This window comes from Prunus persica, chromosome G4 (genome assembly GCF_000346465.2).
Source record: "Prunus persica cultivar Lovell chromosome G4, Prunus_persica_NCBIv2, whole genome shotgun sequence".
Lineage (NCBI taxonomy): Eukaryota > Viridiplantae > Streptophyta > Magnoliopsida > Rosales > Rosaceae > Prunus > Prunus persica.
In genome coordinates, this window is record NC_034012.1 from 504,269 (window position 1) to 527,440 (window position 23,172).

At 37.6% G+C, this 23,172-nt stretch overlaps 5 protein-coding genes across 6 annotated transcripts; 4 read left to right on the plus strand and 1 right to left on the minus strand.

Annotated features, from left to right (window-relative positions):
• Positions 5,977-8,054, plus strand: LOC18778283. Its single transcript, XM_007212002.2, has 3 exons — positions 5,977-6,233; positions 7,225-7,446; positions 7,547-8,054. Exons 1-3 carry the CDS (start codon positions 6,054-6,056, stop codon positions 7,766-7,768), a joined length of 624 nt encoding a protein of 207 aa, XP_007212064.1. The 5' UTR covers positions 5,977-6,053; the 3' UTR covers positions 7,769-8,054.
• LOC18778833 (rho GDP-dissociation inhibitor 1) lies at positions 8,938-11,939 on the plus strand. The gene is made up of 5 exons (XM_007211857.2): positions 8,938-10,066; positions 10,189-10,255; positions 10,785-11,003; positions 11,116-11,240; positions 11,559-11,939. Exons 1-5 carry the CDS (start codon positions 9,818-9,820, stop codon positions 11,634-11,636), a joined length of 738 nt encoding a protein of 245 aa, XP_007211919.1. The 5' UTR covers positions 8,938-9,817; the 3' UTR covers positions 11,637-11,939.
• On the plus strand, positions 12,624-16,952 carry LOC18778701 (U4/U6.U5 tri-snRNP-associated protein 2). Of its 2 annotated transcripts, none has more exons than XM_007213886.2 (10): positions 12,624-12,710; positions 13,031-13,516; positions 13,628-13,872; positions 13,955-14,039; positions 14,595-14,780; positions 14,866-15,033; positions 15,136-15,336; positions 15,991-16,162; positions 16,284-16,455; positions 16,544-16,952. In XM_007213886.2, exons 2-10 carry the CDS (start codon positions 13,145-13,147, stop codon positions 16,635-16,637), a joined length of 1,695 nt encoding a protein of 564 aa, XP_007213948.1. In that variant the 5' UTR covers positions 12,624-12,710; positions 13,031-13,144; the 3' UTR covers positions 16,638-16,952. The 2 variants fall into 2 exon arrangements, with proteins under 2 accessions (XP_007213948.1, XP_020418303.1); XM_020562714.1 differs by having other exon boundaries at positions 12,627-12,710; positions 12,972-13,516.
• Positions 18,266-20,319, minus strand: LOC18780681 (acyl-CoA--sterol O-acyltransferase 1). Its single transcript, XM_007213804.2, has one exon. The coding sequence runs from the start codon at positions 19,519-19,521 to the stop codon at positions 18,379-18,381; it is 1,143 nt and encodes a 380-aa protein (XP_007213866.2). The 5' UTR covers positions 19,522-20,319; the 3' UTR covers positions 18,266-18,378.
• On the plus strand, positions 20,731-22,046 carry LOC18780602 (acyl-CoA--sterol O-acyltransferase 1; the record flags this gene model as incomplete). The annotated part of the gene is made up of 1 exon (XM_020563124.1): positions 20,731-22,046. A coding segment is annotated over one exon (1,164 nt), but the record flags the coding sequence as incomplete, so codon positions are not given.

The following is a 23,172-nucleotide window of genomic DNA, read 5'->3' on the forward strand; positions in this document are numbered from 1 at the left end:
CTTTGTTAAGGCAGTTTATGCAAAAACAAGAGAGAGAGAGAGACACACACACACACATGAAGAACGCAATTCAAAAGAAGGAATATTGCAAACAACATTAAAAATAAAGCATAGTCATAGTAAGAGTGGCTCCAGCGAAGGAGCCCAGCCCGAGGCAAGGGCAGAAAAAAAAAAAAATTTCGCTCCAGCGTGTAGCCCAGGCCCGGGTTTGGTGTGGGACCCACCAACTCGGGCCAGCCCGAAGGCCAAACCAGCCCCAGGTCCAAAACGCGGGTGCTGACGTCAGCGCTGACGCCAGCGCCAACGGTAGGCTGCCACGTGTCGCGCTCAGTGCCTTCCGATCTGCTTCTCCTTTCTAATCCAACGGCTGAGGCTTTTTTGGGTGAAAAAAATATGAAAAAAAATTCTAAAAAATTCTAAAAAATTATGGTATTTTTTTCTATAAATACCTATCAATACCCTTCACTTTCAACACCAATACTCTTACATTTCATTATACTTCTACTAATATTCACTCTTTTTACACAACATTTTCCTCTTTTTCATCTAGCATTTTGATTTCATATTTTTATGGCTTCTTCTATCGAAACCGGAGGGGCTTGGAGCACAATGGAAGATGTTTCTTTGTGTGAGGCTTGGCTCCAAATTTGTCATTGTCCCGTGTCCGGCAATGAAATGAAATTTTTTCATATGTGGAAAAAAATTCATGCCGAATTTTGTGAAAAAATTCCGGGGTCTACTCGTACGGAGATGGCATTATCCAGTAGGTGGAAAATTCTCAATAAAGAGTTGGGAAAATGGAGAAATGCCCTAGCAAAAGCGATGGACAACTATAGAAGTGGGCAAAATCGTACTAACGAGGTAAGTATTTTATAATTTTTGTGTTATTAAGTTTAATCTCCTAATATATATATATTTTGTTAATATTGCTTACATTTTCAATATGTTGTATATATTTTGTTAATATTGCTTGCATTTTCAATATTTTGTTAATATTGCTTGCATTTTCAATATGTTGTATATATTTTGTTAATATTGCTTGCATTTTCAATATTTTGTTAATATTTCTTGCATTTTCAATATGTTGTATATATTTTGTTAATATTGCTTGCATTTTCAATATTTTGTTAATATTGCTTGCATTTTCAATATGTTGTTAATATTTCTTGTATTTTCAATATTTTGTTAATATTGCTTGTATTTTTAATATGTTGTTAATATTTCTTGCATATCCAATATATTTTAAATATTTATTGCATTTCCATTTTTTTGTTCAATAGATGATTCAAGCACAAATGTGGTTCGGTGCAACCGGGGGTGGCAAAAAAAGTTTCACCCATCATGAATGTTGGGAGGTGGTGAAATTTTGCAAACGCTTCGTAATTATTCCAACGGGTCCGGAGGTTGTGTTAAACGAGACGCCACTCCGTGATTCAATGACATCGGATTCACCTCTTGATTCTCCTATGAGTCAAGACTCACCCATCGAAAAGGAGCCGAGGCCCATTGGCCGAAAGGCCGCGAAGGCAAAGAAGAAGGGTAATTCAAGCAATCAAAATTCACAATTTTTGGAGGAAATTGCAAGGCAAAACGGCATAAGAATAGAAATGGAGCAAAAACGCCAAGAGCACGAGTTGGCCCTTGATGCTGAGTTTGTACGTGAAAGGGAGTATTTGCGCAAAAAAGATATGGACAAGACAGATCGGGAAACCATGGCGATGAATACAAGTCATATGTCCCCTGAAACAAAACAATTTTGGAAGCTAGAACGAAGGGATGTTATGAGAAGAAGACTTTTCCGGGATGATGGGCCTAGCAACTCGGATTGGTTAAATGATGGAAACCATTAAATTAGTTAGCATATCTTTTATGTATTTGTATTTTAGTTGTTTTCTATTAAAGTTGTTATAATTCATGTATTTTATTTTATTAGTAATTCATAATGACTTGTATTACATTTCATTATTTAATAAACAAAGCATTCAATAAATTACCTTTTTATTCAACATATTCCATACTTCAAACAAAACATAATAAAATTAAAATTAAAAGTACAAACAAGGCACAATAATAAAAATAAAAGTACAAACAAGGCACAATAAAAATAAAAACACAACCAAACCATACTAAATAAAACATAAGCAAAGCATCTATTCTCCATTATTAATCTTCATTGCCTTTCACCGCCCATAGATGCTCCATCAAGTGAAATTGACGCATTTCATGAATATACGAAGATTGCATCTCCGTATATCGATCTATCATTCGGGTCATCAAATGACCATCCCTCACCAACGGTTCCGGCTCAAACGGTTCTCCATTTGGCCCCATGGGCCTTTCATAAATCCGTGTCAAAGCCGTGTTCATTGGATCCGGTTCGTAGACCTCTAAAGCATCATAATCGTACTCATCCTCCACAATCATATTATGGAGGATGATGCAAGTCATCATAATGCTTCTGAGGATCTCCTCATCAAACATGCGGGCCGCACCTCGAATAATCAACCACCTGGCTTGAAGGATGCCAAAACACCTTTCGACATCTTTCCTGTATCCCTCTTGATATGTAGCAAATAATTTTTGCTTCTGGGATCGGGGATTTGGAATGGTTTTGACAAAAGTCGTCCACCTCGGGTAGATTCCATCAGCTAGGTAGTATCCTGTCTGGTATACTGTATTGTTGACTTCATAGGTGACATTGGGGCCCTGACCTCTCAATACATCGTTGAAGACGGGGGATTGACCCAGCACGTTGAGGTCATTTTGTGATCCTGCAACTCCGAAGAAGGCATGCCAAACCCATGTGTCGAAACCAGCAACCGCTTCAAGGATGATACTTTTTTGGCCTTTTCGATTTCCATAATCACCTTGCCAGGCAGTTGGGCAATTCTTCCATTGCCAATGCATGCAGTCGATGCTACCAATCATTCCAGGGAATCCTCGAGCTTCGGCTTTTTGCAGAAGCCTTTGGAGGTCCCTGGGAGTAGGTCTACGCAGGTAGTCTCTAGTGTACAGAGTTTCAACAGCTTGACAAAATCTTACCAAAGCCTCCAACGTAGTGGACTTCCCCATCCGGGCATCCACCTGATCAGCAGATGCTCCATACGCCAACATTCGTATAACAGCTGTAAGCTTTTGCTCCGGAAGAAGCCCCAAAACCCCAGCAGCATCACACTTTTGAACAAAGTATGCATCATAATTGCAAATATCATGCATGACTTTATTGAACAAATAAGGTTGCATTCTAAATCGCCTTCGAAAATCAACATCAGAGTACAAAGAAGTTGGGATAAAATAATCTTCCAAAAGATTCTTACCCCTAGAATGCCTATGTCTTTCCACATTCCGGCGGCGGCCGGCTTGTGAACTATGGCGGCGACCTAGGTTCTCTTCTTCTTCCAAAGCCACTGTTATGAGAACTTGCTCATCGACTTGTCTCTGCAACTCATTGACTTCATCTGCTCTACGGTTTCTCTCTCTTCTTTCTCTCTCTTGTCTCTCCAAGCATCTCCTAAATTCTTCCATTCAGAATGAATGAAGTATGAATTATAAACTCTCAGAAATGAAAATATAGAAAGATGTGGTGTGAGAGGTATGAGCTGAGACTCTGGTTTTATAGAAAAATTTGGCAAGATAGACATGCCATGTGGCTTGATTTTATTGGATGAAAATCATATCTGAAATTTGAAATTCATCCGAAATTTGAACCCTAATTTGTATGAAATTCAAAATTTGAAATTCATCCGAAATTTGAACCCAAATTTATCTGAAATTTGAACCCAAATTTATCTGAAATTTGAATTTTGAAATTCATTCAAAATTTGAACCCAAAAATTTATCTGAAATTTGAACTTTGAAATTAATCCGAAATTTGAATCCAAATATCTTATCCGAAAATTTTATCTGATTATGAATAGTCTTGACACGTAGGAATCCGAAAATCTTATCTGAAAATATTACCCAAATTAATTATTTTCATTAAAAAATAGGAGGAAAAAACAAAAAAGTGAATAGTAATTGCCATGGCTAAGGGCAACGGGTGGAGAAACGATTTACTATTTGCAAGGGCAACCACTATTCACGTGAATAGTGCTTGCCCTAGCTCCACCCTTGCCATGGCTAAGGGCAAATGGGTGGAGTTGCTCTAAGACAATCAACCAAAAAATAAAAATTTACGTTATTCTTAAAATCCATCCGAATGAGAGCTAAAGGTAAAATCATAAAACACAAATATATGACACATGAAATATAAATTACTTATATATATATATATATATATATATATAAAGATAAACAGTTTAAGAATGTTATGGTTAGTTAATCGTTTACGTTTGTGAATTTATTATGATAAATCAACAATTAAGATCAAACTATTAATGCACTTACTCACATACATTTTTCATTAGATCGATCGACTCACATGCTTGTGGGATTGATGGGATATAACTTTTCAGACACAATACCTAATTTAGATGGATAATAGTGTGGTGTTTGTAAGGGATACTTTCTCCATAGTTGAGTATTGGCTTTTCCGGCCATGCATATAGTGTCCATAATTAAAATTTTAACAATTTTATGTTTGGTGTGTTGCGGGAATATAAATAGCTTGATTTGATTCTTAACCAAATTTTACATGGATGATTATGTTTGTTTCAAGACACACACACAAACTTTGAATTGGAGCACGTATAATGAAGCTTTCAATTGGTGGAGACAAATAATTCATTTCTCCCTAACAAAATAAAGAGATTGAAAATGACAACATTCTCAACCATGCATGACAAACATGTTTTATAATCATACCTCAACTAATTTTGACTATCTTTTTAACATCAAGAGATAGTCAAAATTAGTTGAGATGTTTGCAATGAATTGATATGTGATCTTCTTTAAATAATAATAATAATAATAATAAGTGATAAAACGTGAAATTGCCCTACGTCAATTCACATCCAAATTAAAGGTGTTGTTGATCTATGAACATTTTGTTTATTTATTGAAGAAAAAATTGAATTTGAAACCTCTTTTAATATTGTAAAATACAAAAGTAGTTAGTAAAATTTGATTATTTATTTTTAAAAATTTTAATTTTGGTCATAAGACGAATGAAAAAAAGGCCTCATCATTATTTTTGACATTAGATTATAAAATAATTACAAAAAAAAGGGTATTTGTGGCCAATTTGGCATTACTGTGCTGTGAAAATAATCGTTGTCAAATTTGATGTGACAGAAATCAGTTGATAGAGAAAGCAATATGGCATTTGGTAAACTTTTTGTTAAAAGTGTTATTGGTACTAATTCTCGCATAATAATAAAATAATTCCTATATAATCATTAAACTCAGCGCCTCTTCGAAATTGATTCCTTCATAATCAAAAAATGAAAGCACATCATTAGCTGCTTTCCCTTAGCTTTCTCTCACAACAATTTTAACAATAAGTGATTTTCTCATAGTTTACCAAACGGGCTGAGTTTTCCACAATTTTTAAAAATCAATTATACTCAAAATAAGCAATGCCAAACTGGCCCTACCTATGCTGTGAAAATAATTTCTGTCAGATTTGCTGTAAGAGAAATCAGCTGTGAGATAAAGCAGTTTAGCGTTTGGTAAACTTTTTGTTAAAAGTATTGTTGGCATTGATTCTAGTATAATCAGAAAATGATTCTAGTATAATCAGAAAATGATTCCCGTATAATCATTAAACACAGCGCATTTTCAAAACTGATTCTCGAATAATCAGAAAATGATTCTAGTATAATCAGAAAATGATTCCCGTATAATCATTAAACACAGCGCATTTTCAAAACTGATTCTCGAATAATCAGAAAATGAAAGCACCTTATTAGCTGCTTTCCCTTATAGCTTTATTTTACTGTAATTTTTAATAATAAATGATTTTATCATAATTTACCAAACGGATGAGCTTCCCAATTTTTTTTTTAAAATCACTTCTCGTAGTCTGTACGAAGAAAAGAACCAAACGCATCGTTTGATTCTAAGGTTTCCCAACGTTTAATACAAGGGAAAGGCTTGGTGTGGGAAATGCGAAGATGACGCTGGTTCTTAACCTAATCCCGCCATCCCAAATCCTACTTCACTCGTCGTCGTCTCATCCACTGCCAACTACTAGTTCCCGTCAAAATGAAACAACCCAAGATTGGACTGCTCTGCTGTTCAAGCTCAAATGCCGCGGCAGGTTCTCTTGCCTTTTCTCAGATAATCGCAAAGAGGTCCTAAAATTCGTAATTTGAACTCAGTTTCTCTTCTTTTGTTGCGTGCTTTTCCTATTTTATGTTATGCTACGAAATGAAAATTTTCATGTTTCAAATTTGTCAAGAGATGAAAAATAACCCAAGTTCCTCGTTTGGCAGCTCAATATGTGGGTATATGTATATTGAGATAAATTGAGCAATTAGGTTTAACTGGGCATGTAGTGTTGGTAGGCAATAAATTCTTTGTCTCCACTTCGCCTTGTGCTGTTTGGAGATTTGCATAATCACTTAAGTAGGGTGTGTAATGCTTCATTTGAAGTTCGAATTTATCAAAAAATTGTTCATTCTTTAAATGCTTCAGGAAAGTGAGTTTTAGGAGCTTCACACATTCGCCCATTGTTTTGAATTTTGAATTACAGTAGAGTATTTTGTAGTTTGAGCGTTCAATGTGTTGGAGAATTTACTTCTTACAAGTATAAAATGTGGATTATTTGATTTGTAGATAAGAATACAGATGAATATTAGGCAGTTGATCCTTCTAGAAGAATACTTGGGTACATGCCGGTTTACTGTTGGATTCTCTCTCTTTCGTAATTTGCTGAGCATTTTTTTTCCTTCATGGAGTTAAAAGCTGCACACAGAAGGTAGTTCTACTAAGCTTGCACAAAAGCCTTATCCAAACAATTGGAGCAAACAACTTTGGTTTTGCCTGATAATACCTTTACGGTTCACTAAAGGTTATGGATATGATAGTAGTATAGTTGTCATTGAACATAATCAGTCGTTCTAGGTATAGGACCAATATAAGGTCTAACTTGACACATGCACATCAGCATTAGGACAGATACCAATATCTATCAGATATAGTTGTTGAGCATAGGAGTTCGTTTGGTCTCTCGGCCCCTCATTTCATCTGATTTTATTGAATGCAGAATGCCATGATATAGTTTAGATGCTGGTTTCTTTTGCGCAGATGAATTTAACTTTGCCATTTCTATCGTTCTTCTAGGAGCAAGCCAGGAAAGCATTAGAAGGTGCACTTGGTGGGAAAAAAAGTGAATTTGAGAAATGGGACAAAGAAATTAAGAGAAGAGAGGAGGTGGGTGGAGGCGGTAGTGCTGGTGGAGGGGGATGGTTTGGGTGGCGTGGATGGTTTGGATGGTCGAATGGTGACCATTTCTGGCGAGAAGCACAACAAGCAAGTCTTGCTGTGTTGGGTATTATCCTGATGGTAAGCATTTCCTTGTTTCTTTTCTAAATTCAGCTGAATACCATCATGTTGTAAATATATACTCTCTCTCTCTCTCATGATCTTATTCTTTATTTTTTAGTATCTCATAATTGCAAAGGGAGAACTGATGCTTGCTGTCATCTTCAATCCGTTATTGTATGCCTTGCGAGGGACAAGAAATGTGTTCGCTTTCATAACTTCTAAAATCTTAAGGAAGAGAGGACCAGATGGTCAGGTTGTTTTTGATAATATCTCGAAGAATGAAGCCTACAGTAGTGTCTCTGCTAAAGACAGTGTTCTGAGAAAATGGGGAAGTGCGTGATAATTTTGTTTCAGGTTTGAGATCACTCGCAGCATGCATTGAGAATTTGGCCACTATTTTTGTATCCTATGTTTTTTGTATCTGAAGTCCAGGATGTGTTTGAATTGCCTCAATGCCCAACCTGTTATCAACCTAGGATTTTTGTATGCTAGCCTTACAATCCCTAGCATTCTCAATGGAACTTTTGACTGCACATAAATTGTTATTTGATTGACGGAGTTTCAACCTCGTATGTAGACAGTATAATGAATCAGTCCATTTTACTTTTCGATGATTTTTGGATGCATAGGTTGGTTTTTATTATGGACACATAATCAAACTCCCCTTGTAAAAACAGACAAAAATTGTCCATATCTTTGTGTATTTGTTAGCATTGTCAACATTTTTTAACCTATTGACTGTAGTCTTTTCTCCTTTATTATTATTTCTCTTAATAAGAAAAAAAGGAAAAATGAAAATGGGCATGGTAAATTTGCAGCCATCAGATTTTAATGTTCTGTCCAGATTTAGGCACAGAAGTTTGGATAATTTAGGATGCACGAAATTTTGGCCCTATAGTAGTTTTGAACTGTTGATTTCTGAACGGTAATTTACAACTTGTGCATTCAAATTTTGAATCATATGAAATTCCAAAAATGTCGTGGTCTCCGCCATGAATGTTGATAATGAGAGCTGAAATTAAGCCATCGTCGTCACGTCAATAGCGTATGAGATAGTTGTATGCATCAAAACTTTAAAAGGTTCTGGGCTTGAACTGACCATCACCATGCGTAAATTGGGTTAGTCTGGTTGGCTGATTTCACAATCATCTGAGCTGTATTTCCTACTATGAACAACCTAGCAACACTTAATGTTTGACAGCAGACAGCCACAACTGTTACGACACTAACAGCAATGAAGTGGGGAAATTCGAACTTGGGACTTATTTCGATATTAAGAAGAGAAGTACCGCTAGATAAAGAGTTAGTTGATCAATAGAGATATTACAATTTACAAGGGTGTTGATAATTGGCCTAATATAAACCATTGACCAAAACTTCTATAATAGGGTGCAATAATAATGCTATCATTGCTGGACTCCTCGACATTGGATTGTTTAATTATTTTTGGTAGTTTCAATTTGAAATAATATCGTACCAAAGAAATTAGAATGCATCATCAAAGCTTCACCACCAACCAAATTAATTGAAAATACATGTCATGCATACATGTTATGTTATCTGGAAATGCTCTGCCTTTGAATTTTATATAGCATTGTGGTTGTGGAGCTCTATAGTGGAAACATTCAGATGCTTAAGACTCATAAACCCTCACCTTTTATGTTCATTTTTCTTCTTCTTCATGTTTTACCAGAAGCTACAATTTTGGGAGGTCGTGAGCAGAGAGAAGAGAGCAGAGAGCAGAGCATGGTTAAAAGAAAGATAAAAACCCATAAGAAGGGGTCAAGGTGCAGCTTTGGTCCACCCAATCTTTAGGCTAGGCTGTCTCATCTGATGTGTTTGTTTCTGAGTTTTCAAACTAAATTGAAAGAAAAGCCTCCTCGAATCTTGGTCTTCGTGGAACCTAGTGCAGCAAGAGTGACCCTCACGATCTCGCCACCCGTTTCTTTCTCTCTCTCTCTTCTTTTTTCTTCCATGGAAAAGACTCAATTTCGGATCACCACACGACCTTTTCCTCTCTGCTTGAACTCTGCCTAAACAGTCCCTTCTCTCTGTCTCCTCTTTTTTTCTGTTGCTGTCTTTTTCTTGCTGCAAGTTTTATCCTTGTTGGGTTTTCTTGGTTTTCTGTTTAGCTTTCTTTCTGGGTTTCTTTGACCCAATTAGTCTTTCTTTCCTTCCTTTCTTGTTATACTCAAATTCACTCATTTTTTATTGGGCTCTCTCATTTTTTGTTGTTTTCTCACAGAGATTCTTCTTCCAAGTGGATTTGCCGTGTTCTTTTGCTTTTTGCCATTTTGTTCTGGTTTTTACTTGCATTTATACTTGGTCATTGGGTCTACATTCTCTGTGCCATTTTATCTTTCTTTTTTGTTGGGTTGATGGGCTGTTGATGTCTTTGGCTGTTGGAGTGAATTCAAGTTCCAAAAACATGGGTTTGGATGATGAGACTGGCGCTGAAGTTTCAGAAGCAAAGACAGCTAAAACGGCTACTGACGTGGATCAATCATCCACAGGGTTGGTTAGAGAACCGAGTGAGAGTTCCATGTACGTAACTGAGGATGATGATGACGATGATGAAGTAAAGAAAATTGAGTTGGGTCCTCAGTGCACTCTCAAAGAACACATTGAGAAGGATAAGGTTTGATTTTCAATTCTTCTTTCTTTTCATAATTTGTTCTCCTTTGTCCCTCTCTTTCTAATGGCCTTCTAGTTTTATATCTGTGTAATGTTGTTTGTTTTGGTGATCATTTGAGGTTTTAGGACGATGAGAGCTTAAGGAGGTGGAAGGAACAGCTTCTTGGGAGTGTGGATGTTAATTCTGTTGGAGGTAAGCATTGTAACGAGCCAAATGCTTTTGCTTTGAAGTTCGTTTTGTCAGTGAAAAAATGGAACAGAAAAAATGTTTAAACTTTGAATTTTCCCCTTCATTTCACTGCTGAGGTTCAAAAACTTTAGTTCTGTCACTTGCAGAAGGCATGCGAAAGTACTTTCTATCAACTAAAATCCTATTCTCTCTTGCAATATATATATATATATATATATATTTATCTTGTCACTTGGTAAGAGTTCTATTGCGAATCAGAGGTCAAACTTGTTCTATGCTCTGAAAAGCTTTTGTTTTTTGGTAAATTTGGCCCTCATGCCTCATCTTGTTGTCATAAGTCTTGTCATACCAGAAATCGCATGCAGTTTCTCCTAATTAAAGTTGAATCTTCGGAATTTAGAAGCGATTTTGTTTGCATGCTTCTACTTTATATCTTAGCAGTTTATTGGTGTATCTTCAACGTTCAGTACAATAGATATTTGTACTGTTTCATTTCTCCCTGAGTGTTCCTTGTTTCTCTGTTTTTCTGTAGAAACTCTAGAACCAGATGTTAAGATCCTGAGCCTTGCAATTAAATCCCCTGATAGATCTGACATAGTTCTTCCTATTCCTGAGAATGGAAATCCCAAGGGCTTGTGGTTTACTTTGAAAGAAGGTAGCCGTTACAGCCTTCAGTTCACTTTCCAGGTCAGCAATAACATTGTTTCAGGTCTCAAATACACTAACGCAGTCTGGAAAACTGCTGTAAAAGGTACTTTCTCTCTCTCTCTCTCTCTCATTCAAATTATGTAACAGGATAGATTAGCCTTATAATGAAGCTGGGATTGGATGTTTTCCTTCTTACGTACGGATCCTTTTTGCAGTTGATAGCACAAAAGAGATGCTCGGAACCTTTAGCCCACAGTCAGAGCCTTACACACATGTGTTGCCTGAGGACACAACCCCATCTGGCATATTTGCAAGGGGATCTTATTCAGCTAGAAGCAAGGTAAGTTAATCCAGTGCTTGATGTTAATTTCCACTCAGATTAGGCCATACAATTCGAGAGAAAGCGGTATATGCCCATAAACTGATAGATTTGTTACATACACAACCATCATGCATCTGTTCATATATTTTTCGTTCTGTTGATATTAATGTTATAACCTGAGTTATCTGCTAATTGCATCCCATGAATGATTGTGTGCATGATGAACTTCAGATTTCAAATTCAACCTCAGATTTCTATCTAATTTTCTAATAAATAAATAGCTTCAAGTTTTGGATTTAGTCTCATCTTGTGATTTCCTTTTTCTTTGTGGTCCAGTTTGTTGATGATGACAACAAGTGCTACTTGGAGATCAATTACACCTTTGACATTCGGAAAGACTGGCAATCGGTGTAAAACAACTGCAGTTTTGTTTTGTTTGTAGTAACAGTCCATTGTTTTTCAAGCTGAGAGATCTGCTTCATTGTGAACATGTCAAAAAAATTCGAATGCCTTGTTTATGTTTCAAACTTCTTAAACAACGAGGAGAAGGAGAGGATCCTTTGAAAAAGAGAGGGGAAGGGGGGGAAGTAGAAAAGAATGGTTAATTCTTTTGGTAGGTATTTGGTTAATAAATTGAGCTTTTGTTGTTTAATAGAACACTCTCTTTCTCTGGGATTATTGTTTATGTGATGTTAATTGAAGCTTGCTCTTACTCAAGTGGCTTGACCATTTTAATTATTCCTGTGGGGGGCAAAGGACACCTTTAAAGCTGAAAAGCAGTGCAGGGTTTCTTACTTACAGCCCTTTCCATGTTAATTTTGACCCCTTTTTTCTTTTCTTTGGTCGCTTCTCCTCCGTTGACGCACGCTACCCCTCTCTCACAACCCCCTCATTATAGCATTTCCGTGTTCCATCATAATCATATGGCCTTTTCAAGACAAGCTACTTAAAAATCATCTTGGCCAGACACAATAAAAGAACATTATTCACCCGAAAAAATAAAATAAAATTCCAAGATCAATATTAGAGCAAAGGCAAAGATAAGCAAATGGATCTTGAAGTGGACTTTTCTAGTGAAAATATAAGCAAAATACTGTAATCTTTCATTATTCTTTCGCAATTTTTTATGCACAATATTACCCAACTTTAAAATATGTTACCGAAATAATACTCACTCTAGTCTTTGATCCGTTGATGGTAATTCATCTAGCAAGTCATATGCTTTTATTTTATTTTCAAGAAATTATAAAATTGGTAAATGTTTTAGCAATAAATAAATAAATAAATAAAGTAAATGGGCCCAGATATTTGTATTTTGGGCCTAATAAGTATGAGGCCCAATTTAAGGTAAGATGGTTGTGCAAGGCCTAATCTGTAAGCCTTCCTTTCTTGGTCTCATCTCCTATGACTCTCTTTTCCAGTTTTGCTTTGAAGGATCGAAAGGCGCTCTGTTACTTCTCCAAACTGCAAAACACCATACTGATCCAGGTAATTCTACCCCCTTCACCGAGCTGATTTTATATGCATTTTCAAATCACGAGCTATTTCCAAGATAGCTTCAAATTATTTCGGACGCGAAAACGAAGCAAAATCCTAACACATATAACATTACACTGTTTTTTGCTCTCACTTTCCCGCGTTTTCTCGGTAACCAAACGGAGCATTATTCTTTTTCCTTGCTCTTAAAACTCGGAATATAATAATTAAGTTTTCAGTCAACTATTTTCTTGCGTTTGTTATCTTTTACAGGTTTCTACTCTAGAACTGTTTTCTCTCTTTCTATTGACGGCTGAGTTATATGCTTCTAGGGTTTCCGAGATTCTTCCCTAATTTGAGAATCGTTTGAAGAATTGAGTGACGCTCAGTTGGCGTAAGCTCCGGTATTATTGTAGAAACAGTGAGATTTGAGCTGGGTCAAGAGAATGAACTATAAGAGGGAACATGAAGATGATGCTAGAGTGAACGCGGAAGGGTTTGAATCTGACCCAAAGAGGCAAAAACGGAATGGGCATTCATCTCCTTCCTCTTCACCACCTCCACCTGCCTCTGAAGGCTCCCTTCTTCCTGGTTTTAATTACGGCGATGAGGATGACGAGGACAACCAGAGAAGGCCACCTGTTGATGGCTATAGAGGGGATGGTGGCGATAATCAAAGGGATATAAAAAGTGGGGTTGAAGTTGAAGAAGAAGAAGAAGATGATGATGATGATGATCTTGAACAAGGACTTTACAGGCGGAGCCGTGAAATTGAGGTTAGGAGGGATTGTCCTTATCTTGACGCTGTTAATCGCCAGGTATATTACTATTCTAAGTTGTTACAATATGGCATTCCAGCTTGTCTGTATATTATGCTTACAAAAGCATCCACTGTTTTGATACTGATTGCTTGATTTTGCTTTCACCAGGTTTTGGATTTTGATTTTGAGAAGTTTTGTTCTCTGTCTCTGTCAAATTTGAATGTGTATGCATGTTTAGTTTGTGGGAAGTATTACCAAGGAAGAGGGAAGAAGTCCCATGCATATACACATAGCCTTGAAGCTGGACACCATGTTTATATCAATCTTCGAACGGAGAAAGTATATTGCCTTCCGGATGGATATGAAATCAGTGACCCGTCATTGGATGACATTAGACATGTCCTGAACCCAAGGTTTGATTTGTATTGTTTATATTTCTAGTCTTCCTTGGGTATCCTTTTAAGGATTTGAATTCATTTGGTTCTTTATATGCAGGTTTACTGAGGAACAAGTGGAGCAGATTGACAAAAACAAGCAATGGTCTAGGGCACTTGATGGTTCTGATTACCTTCCTGGAATGGTACTGATTTTTGGTCTTACTTGCATAAGATTCCATATATGCTTCTATTGCTGCTGTTGTCAATTCATATGAGTTCGATATTATGTTTCAAATTCCTAATTGGCTTGGTCAATACTATAGATTTCCTATTTAAGTTACTCGGGACAGAAGAATCTTTATTCCTTGCCAAATAAGTAATGAGCTAATATATTATGTGGCTGGCCAACAATTAGACTTACGATAGAGTTGTTTCACAGTTTTCATAGATTTGTGTGGGAGTATACCAGTAAGCATGATTTCAGCACTTAGGTAGTATGGTTTTTGGTTTACTGCAGTATTCTCACGTCTTTGTAATTCTCTATGTTTTTTTAGATTCTTTCTCATCTGTAAGGTTAGACAAGCCTATGTTGAACAACATTTACTGTCTTTTCATGTGTTTGAGGGAGATATATTTTGTGATTGATCTCTCTGATGGATACACTTCCATAACAACTTACGTCTTAACAATTTCTAGCGACGTGTTAATTTTGGGTCCTAATTATTGTTACCTGTGTTTTCTTAATTTTCAAAAAACAGGTGGGGCTCAATAACATTAAGGAGACTGATTTTGTCAATGTCACAATTCAATCTTTAATGAGAGTCACTCCACTAAGAAACTTCTTCCTCATCCCTAAGAATTATCAACATTGCAAGTCTCCGCTTGTTCATCGATTTGGGGAGCTCACGAGAAAGATATGGCATGCACGGAACTTCAAAGGACAGGTTTGACCTTGTTGACTCCATATTTTGGTCTCTAGGTATTGTTGTTAAGAATAGTTCACATGTGTCAAATCTTTAATGTCTACAGGTGAGCCCACATGAGTTCCTGCAGGCAGTGATGAAAGCCAGTAAGAAACGGTTTCGAATAGGAGCGCAATCTGACCCAGTTGAATTCATGTCATGGCTGCTTAATACACTGCATGCAGATCTTAGAACTTCGAAGAAAGATAGCAGCATCATCTATGAGTGCTTTCAGGTTTTCTTTCTTATTCTTTATCTACTTTGTTTGTTGTATTGCTGTTGCTGCAACTTAACTGGCAGTATTTTTTAGACTAAATATAATGTTCTGTGCTGATAGGGGGAACTGGAGGTTGTGAAGGAGATTCCTAAGAAAGGTATTGAGAAGAAAGAAAATGGTGATGACCAGAATACAGATGTTGTGACTGAAAATAATGGCATTGTCAAGGAAAGGTACAAAATGCCTTTCTTAATGCTTGGATTGGATTTGCCCCCACCACCTCTTTTCAAAGATGTTATGGAAAAAAATATCATTCCCCAGGTACATATGTCTAATTAGTGAGTTGGAAGTTCATTCTTTAATTGCCTTTTTTTATTGGTTTTAATGTCTTTCTCATAATTTCCATGTCTATGTTTCTGAATAAAAACATGTTGGAATTTGCTTCAATTACATACATTGCCTCTATGTTCGCAACTTGTGGACTAGGTAACTAGATTGCTTTGGGGAGTCTATGTAATTATATATCTTAGGTAGTGACAAATGTGTAGACTGTTAAGATGGATATGTTCCTTATTTTTATTAGTCTGTATGGAGGCTAGTTGATTTTTTATTATCTAAATATGGGGGGTTCAGTCTGTCTTTGTGCTTCTATTCTATAATGTATATAGTTACTCAAGGTCTAGTTGCAAATTAGAAACACAGCAACTGTTCTTTGTTCCAGGCATTTTGGTTCTCCATTTTTCTTGAATATTAAACTGAGCCCTGAATGATGCAAAAGCATGCCCTTTACTTTATGCATGTCTCATCAGTCTTGCATTGTGCGTTGTTTAAATGTTTATAGCATACCTATGCTATCACTACACCTTATTCCAGAAATAGTATGTGGGGAAGAGAGAATTGATGATGAGAATTTTTTGAGTTTTATTTTTAAAATGTTTTTATATTATTTTTTAAAGCTTGTGCGTTATGGTTTAGGTTCCACTGTTCAATATTTTGAAGAAATTTGATGGGGAGACTGTGACTGAAGTGGTCCGACCTCGCATAGCAAGGATGAGGTATCGAGTCACCCGATTACCGCAGTATCTTATTCTCCACATGCAGCGATTTACCAAGAACAACTTCTTTGTGGAAAAGAATCCGACTTTAGGTGTGATTATATGTTTCTGGAATTATTTTTATTTGAATAATCATTTAACGCCTATAGTGTGCCATGGATCCTTGCCTGATCAACTGCAACCTTTTGCCAACTGATGTAATTCCTATTGCAGTCAACTTTCCTGTGAAGAACCTTGAATTGAAAGACTACATCCCCTTGTCAACCCCCAAAGAGAATGAGAGATTGCGTTCAAAGTATGATTTGATCGCCAACATTGTTCATGATGGCAAACCTGGTGAAGGTTCATACAGGGTATTTGTGCAGAGAAAGTCAGAAGAATTATGGTGAGTCTATTCCATACTTATTGGCATAAATGTAAACTAACAGAAAATGGAACTGTATGTATGGGCTAACATCTGTAAACGTTTTCAGGTATGAGATGCAGGATCTTCATGTTTCAGAGACACTTCCCCAGATGGTTGCCCTTTCTGAGACTTATATGCAGATATACGAGCAGCAGCAGTAAGCTTGGGATAGTTTCAAGTGCCATGGTTGACGGCTTAGGTGGTTTTTAAGCCTATTATGGGAGTCGAGTGGTTTCATACACGAGGAAAACAAGAGGGGAAACATTTTGAGGTGGCATTTGCCTGAGTTTGTGAGTTTTATGGTTCCATGTATTCTGTAAGTTGTTAGTTTTGACCAAATTTTGACAGTGAAGTAATTGATATTATATGTTTACCCAAAGAAAAAACCATCCGTGCTGTAGAGTAGGCAGATGTAAAGTGCTGAAGGTATGTAGCAAACTGTTTGATAATGATCTCTGCTCTAAATGTCCAACCTATAATTTTTTAGTAAATTTAAGTTTTAGCCACAAAAAAACTTTCACTTTTGAAAAAAAATCAATTTTTTTTTGTTTTTTCTAAAAAAGACAAAAAAAAACCCTCAATTGCTTTAGGAAATGTAAAAGGTTTTTTAGGAAATTCAAAAATAATAAGAGTATTTTTGTCCATTTTAATTTCTTTAAAAAATATTTCTTCTCCTATGACCTTTTTCAAAATGTCCCTAATATTTTTTCTTTTTTTTCGTCTTTTCGGTACTATGATTGGGTTGATTATTCATTCATATAGCTTTTAGGTCTGATTGCCATAAAATTCAATTGCTTTAGTCATGTGCTGTCAGCTGACAGATTGCTGAGGGCTGACATTAACATTAGATTATTCACTAAACAAACATAATTTGCAAGTGGTGTTGTCACAAATTTAATAATTGCAAGACTTATTAGGACACATACGTTTGGTTTGATTAGCTCCCCAGTTCACCTGGTTAATTAATTAAGTCAGTCCAAGTTCCAATCATGGGTGCCTGCCGGTGAAGGTTCCATGTTTTCTTAGAACTTTCAGGGAGGATAATTTTGAACTTTGAATTTTTCCCTATTAGAATAATTAAGGCCTACTTCCATCACATTCAATGATGCATTGTTGTCGCTATTAGTGGCGCCACCATGTTCTTTTCTGATAACTTTTTTTTTTTTTTTTATACGCCTTTCTGAGAACAGTGAAACCAACTTGCATTGCATCAAAAGAAGAAAATAATTAAAATAAAAAGTAACGACTACTTTGATTAACTTAACTTGAGAATGTAGCCGATTGATTGAATAGTTCTCTATCATGTTTTTGCATGTTCATTTAGAAAAGTGTTAAAGTTGTTGTATGTAATGTAACTGCAAAATAATGTCAACAGTCAGAGGTGGACTCATTAAGGCCCAATGAGATGTAGCTGCACTTTTTTTCGTCGAAAAAATTATTGTAAGTACTTCAAATTACCTATTTACTCAACTGATGTATATATTATCTTATTTTCATTTTCAACATTTAAATAAATGTTTTTGTCCTTTTACTTTAATTTATTTTTGTATTACTCAATTTACTAAAGTTTACAATGTAAATAAGGAAGTATCCTCCATTTGAATTCAAATAAAAATACTATAAAATCAAATTCCCACCTAATTAAAATATGAAAAATTAATTTTAGTGCAAAATACAATTTAGGCTAAAAATAATGGCTTATTAAGTCAATATATACTTCATACTAAAATCTCATAAAATCAAGTTTTCTTATTTGATGTGTAAGAAATAAAAGCCGCCAAAAATTATCTTAAGAAAATGATTATTCTGAAAAACAATTTTTCATACTTAGTCAATTTTGCACTTCCGTTAAAAAATTTCTGAGTCCGCCAGTGTCTACTGCTACGACTAAGTCTTCTGCTACTACCAGTTGCTTCTGCTTGTGTTCATGGCTCTAGATGCAAAAGCACGACCGGCATTCTTGAAAAACGCGCCAACAGCCGCGTACTCCCCCAGAGCCCTCACGTCAGCATTACACCGCAGCAGCGGAGGAAAGAAGAGCCAAAACACGGTTCCCGTCACGAACGCAACGGTCAAAGGCCCAGACACCAACCTCGGCACCTGAAACTTCTTCCGTTTAGCAATCGCCTTCTTGACGGCGATCTCAACCACCAAACACAGCCCGTGGAGGAGGAAGAACCACGAGATCTCCCACGTGGGCGGTAGCCGCCCCAGGTAGTAGAATATGAGCTCGTGCATAATTGCCGACACTATGAAGGTCCCCATCACGGCAGGGAGCGGGGCCCACCTGCGCCCTACCACCCGTGTCGAAAGCGCGACGACGGGTTCGTACACGGTGGGGCGCAGGATGCTGGTGACCATAATGTTCCATCGTCTGCCCCAGAAGTCTTGGAGGGAGGAGGAGAGGTAGGGCTCGTTGAATTGGGGCTCGAGCTCAAGTCCCAGAAGGGCTCGAGCCAGCGCGGCAGCCATGAGGAGGATGATTTCTAGGGCAAAATATATGTGGAAGCAATACATGACCCATATCAGGTTTGGATGGAGGTGCTCTTTGTAGTCATATACCTTTATCAACAGAGCCAAGAGCAGGCCTTTGAGTGCGTAGTTCAACGGGGATTTCGGAGCTGGGTTTTGTTTTGTTGTTGCATGCCCATTTGTGTTTGAGTTGTGGCCATTTTGATGATTTGAGGTTTGGAATTGGGGTGTTTTTGGAGGTGGGTTTTGTTGGATCTTGATGGGTAAACAAGCGACGGCTACAAAACGGGGAAGAGAGATTGAAGGGTCGGAGCACAGAGGGCCTTTCCCAAAGGCGAAGAGCAAGAGCTTGAAGTTGGCAAGCCAAGAAATGAAGAAAGCAGTGGTGCCTCCGAGATGGATGGTGGAGAGGTGAAGAGGAAGGTCTAGGAAGAGGGCTACAACTGGAATTATGAGCAAGAGTCTTGGAAAACCTTTTGGTACAAACTTACCAAATGCATAGCAGTAGAAGAGAGATAAGAAGACCGAGAGCCATACCTTAATGAAGTTTCCAATCTCACCCTCCATTTCCATTTCTGCCAAAATGAAACGATCTCTTAATATTTCTCCAAAATGCTATTTTGGATCTTATTGAGGTTGGAACTTTTTTGATTGACTTGGGTTGGGTTGTGTTGTGTTGTGTAAGATGGCCATGGAATGGGTGGTGGTTGTTGCCACATGACCAAATAGATATTGTCTGGCTATTAATGAAGGGCCGGTGGAGTTTATTTAGTCAGGACATCACGTTACGGAATGAAGAATTTGACATAAAATGAAACAAAAAACAAAAAGAAAGGACCAACAAACGACAGAGCAGCAGCAGAGGCAGAAAAACGAAGGGAAAATAATACCAAATTCATCAACCAAGATGGAAAGGAAGAAAGAAACCCAATGCAAAGACTAGGATTTCGGTGCATCCAATCCATCAGCCAAAAACGACTACGAATCAATACTTTCTTTTGGCCAATTAGCTGAAGTTCTTTGACTTGACGCAACAATCTATGAATACCCATATGACCACTTGTCCTTTTTTATTCTTCTTTCAGCTTAATTAATTAGTAATTCAATTGGGTGGCTATGGTTATGATTTTCATTGATTAAACTATTGGAAGTGGAAGGAACACAGCGAGGGACTGCGTGGCTCAAATCGGTGTGAGAGATACTCATTTTTGGACGGTTCTTAAGTCTTTGGAATTTGGTAGGTAGGAGAGGAAAGAATTAACAGGATCTGTGAATAGCTAGCAAGTAGAAATTGTTTTTGTTTGTGTACCAGAAACATGTGAAGCACCCAGTTATTATATTTCTGAAGTAAATCTAAATCAAGAGGTGGAAATTTGGACCGCCTTCCAACTTTGAATCTTTGCATGGAATGAAGTAGACTAGACAGTGGAAAAAAGAAATGTAGAGCCGTTGCTGGGATTTTATTTTATTTTATTAATCTCTTTGGCTGTATGTGTGTGTATATATATATATATATATATATGTATGTATGTAGGACCATTGGGTCAGATTTGACCTACTCCAAGATCCCCTTTTGTTTGTGTCAACTATGAATGAATGAGACCTCTAAGAACTAATCCAATAATTGTTTCCTTCAAGTACTTTGGTCCTCTATTAATTCTTTATCCAACCGATTATATGTCTTTCTTTTTTGCGTCCAAAATGAATAAAACAATTTGTCATCCTTAACAATGTCAATGGGTGTTAATATAATTGGTTTCTAGAAATTAATCTCTCTCTCTCTCTCTCTCTCTCTCTCTCTCTCTCTCTCTCTCTCAAATATCTCTCACCACCACAAACACAATTAAGAAATCAAATTTAAGCAAGCAAAGAAAAATGGAAGGAGAAATACCCAATTTCATCATGGTATGGATCTTAGCTGTGGCTTCACTGTCCTACTGTCACACCATAGGTAAGCTCACTTCTCCTGGTTTAACCAGGCTCCTTGCCATACTTCCAGTCATATCTTTCTTCTTCTTCCTTCCTCTCAATCTCACCTCCATTTGCCTTGGAGGCCCTTCCTCTTTCTTTCTTGCCTGGCTTGCCAACTTCAAGCTCCTACTCTTTGCCTATGGCAAAGGCCCTCTCTCCACCACCCCACCCATCTGCATCTCCCATTTCATCCCCTTGGCTTGCCTTCCAATCAAATTCCGAAAAGTTGAGAACAAAATAAAATCAGGCCCTTCAACATCTGCCCCAAAAGGCCAGAAATCTCCTCTTAACTATGCGATCAAAGCTTTGATCCTTGCCACATCTCTACACGTTTTCCACAACAAACAATATATCCACCCAAAAATCATACTCTTCCTCTACTCAATCTACATGTACACTGGCCTTGAACTTGTCATGGCATTAGTTGCGTCCTTGGCTCAAGCCTTCCTCGGTGTGGATTTCGAGCCGCAGTTCGACGAGCCTTACCTGGCCACGTCACTCCAGGACTTCTGGGGACGAAGGTGGAACATCATGGTCAGTAGAATCCTGCACCCTACCGTATACGACCCCGTCCGGAGCATCTCCAGACGCGTGATCGGGAACAGATGGGCTCCGCTGCCAGCTGTGCTCGCGTCCTTTTTCGTGTCGGCGGTGATGCATGAGCTGATCTTCTATTACATTGGACGAACGAAGCCCACGTGGGAGCTCACGTGCTTCTTTCTACTCCACGGGGTGTGTTTGGCCGTTGAGATTATGCTCAAGCAGGCGTTTGCGGGTAAATGGCGGTTGCCTGCCGCTGTGTCGGGGCCATTAGCAATGATGTTTGTGGGGGTGACGGGGCTGTGGCTGTTTTTGCCGTCTCTGTTGGTGCGGTGTGAAGCGGACGTGATGGCATACAGAGAGTATCTGGCTTTCACGGAGTTTATGAAAAATGTTAGCAACTTTGTTAAAGCCAATTCTGTCTTAAATCAGTAGAGTATTGCACTTTCATTATTGTAGGGGATTAATTAGTATAACACAGAGCAATAATCCCAGTATTATTAAATAAAAAAAGATCAAAATTGCAAATTAAACTTTACGTTATTTGTGTTGTGTGCATCAATGAAAGCATTTTCTTCCCGTGGCTACTTTTGCATGGTCGACCACAACATTTAATTTGAAGCTTTATGAAAAGGGCAAGGCGCGCGCCGCGCACCTTATTGTTGTCCAAATCAAATGGTCTTTATAAATTGTCTCTGCTTTTGCATTTTTGTCATGATCGAATGATGCAAGTATTAGTAATTCCGCTGGACTAGTAGTAACCCATATGCAATTGCTTCCAACACCACGCATGCATAATAAGTTAACCCATATGCCATGCAACACATATATAGAAACAACTTTTGCAATTGGATTTGGAGTAGAAGTTGCCAAAATCAATTTAATTGTTTGTTTTTGTGACACCAAAGAGTCGGAAAAGGAAAAGACGCTTTAATAATTACCACCACAACTAGTTCGCAAATGACCACCACTTTTGCCGGGCCAACATGAACACTACTTCCCTTCTTTGATTAGCATAAAAATAGGGTATTTCCCAACCAATAATGGCAAGTATTTCCTAACTAATAATGGCAAGTATTTGTGGCAAGGGGCAGGTATTAATGGTCCATGTGTTATGAGGCCCAACGTCAAGTCAAATGCAATTCCTTTAATCTTGGGTCACTGCCACAGCTAAGACCATTCTGGTCCCACTGCTCTAAATTATGAGCCCACATATCCTGAGGGTATGTTTGGTAGACTTCACTGGACTGGATTAGATAGCACTTGAAAATCATATTTGGTAAGAAGGAGGACTAACTTAAATAGGATTGTAGAGTCCTAACAGTAAAAAAAATGCATCGCTCGCTCTTCCAATTTAGTGAGGCTGAAACTCGCTTCGCAAATTAGCAAGTTCGCAAAATAGAACACGCTAGTCCTCCAACACCGACAACCTTCAACGCCTCTGTCTCGTTTCGTTCAACATCGACTCCTGCTCTTCTTCCAAGTTATACTCAGGTAAGTTTTTCTGGACTCTCCATTTGCATTACAATTGAGGTAGGGCTTGCAGTTGCAGAGAGATATAGAAGGAGGTGAACCAAAATATATTATTGGGTTATTGCCTTTCAACGACAACTATATCTTTTGGGTGGATTCAGGCTCTGCCATCGCCATAGAGATTGAAAGGAGGTTTCTTAGGTAAGTATTTGGTTCTAGCCATCAGCTAAATGAAATTTG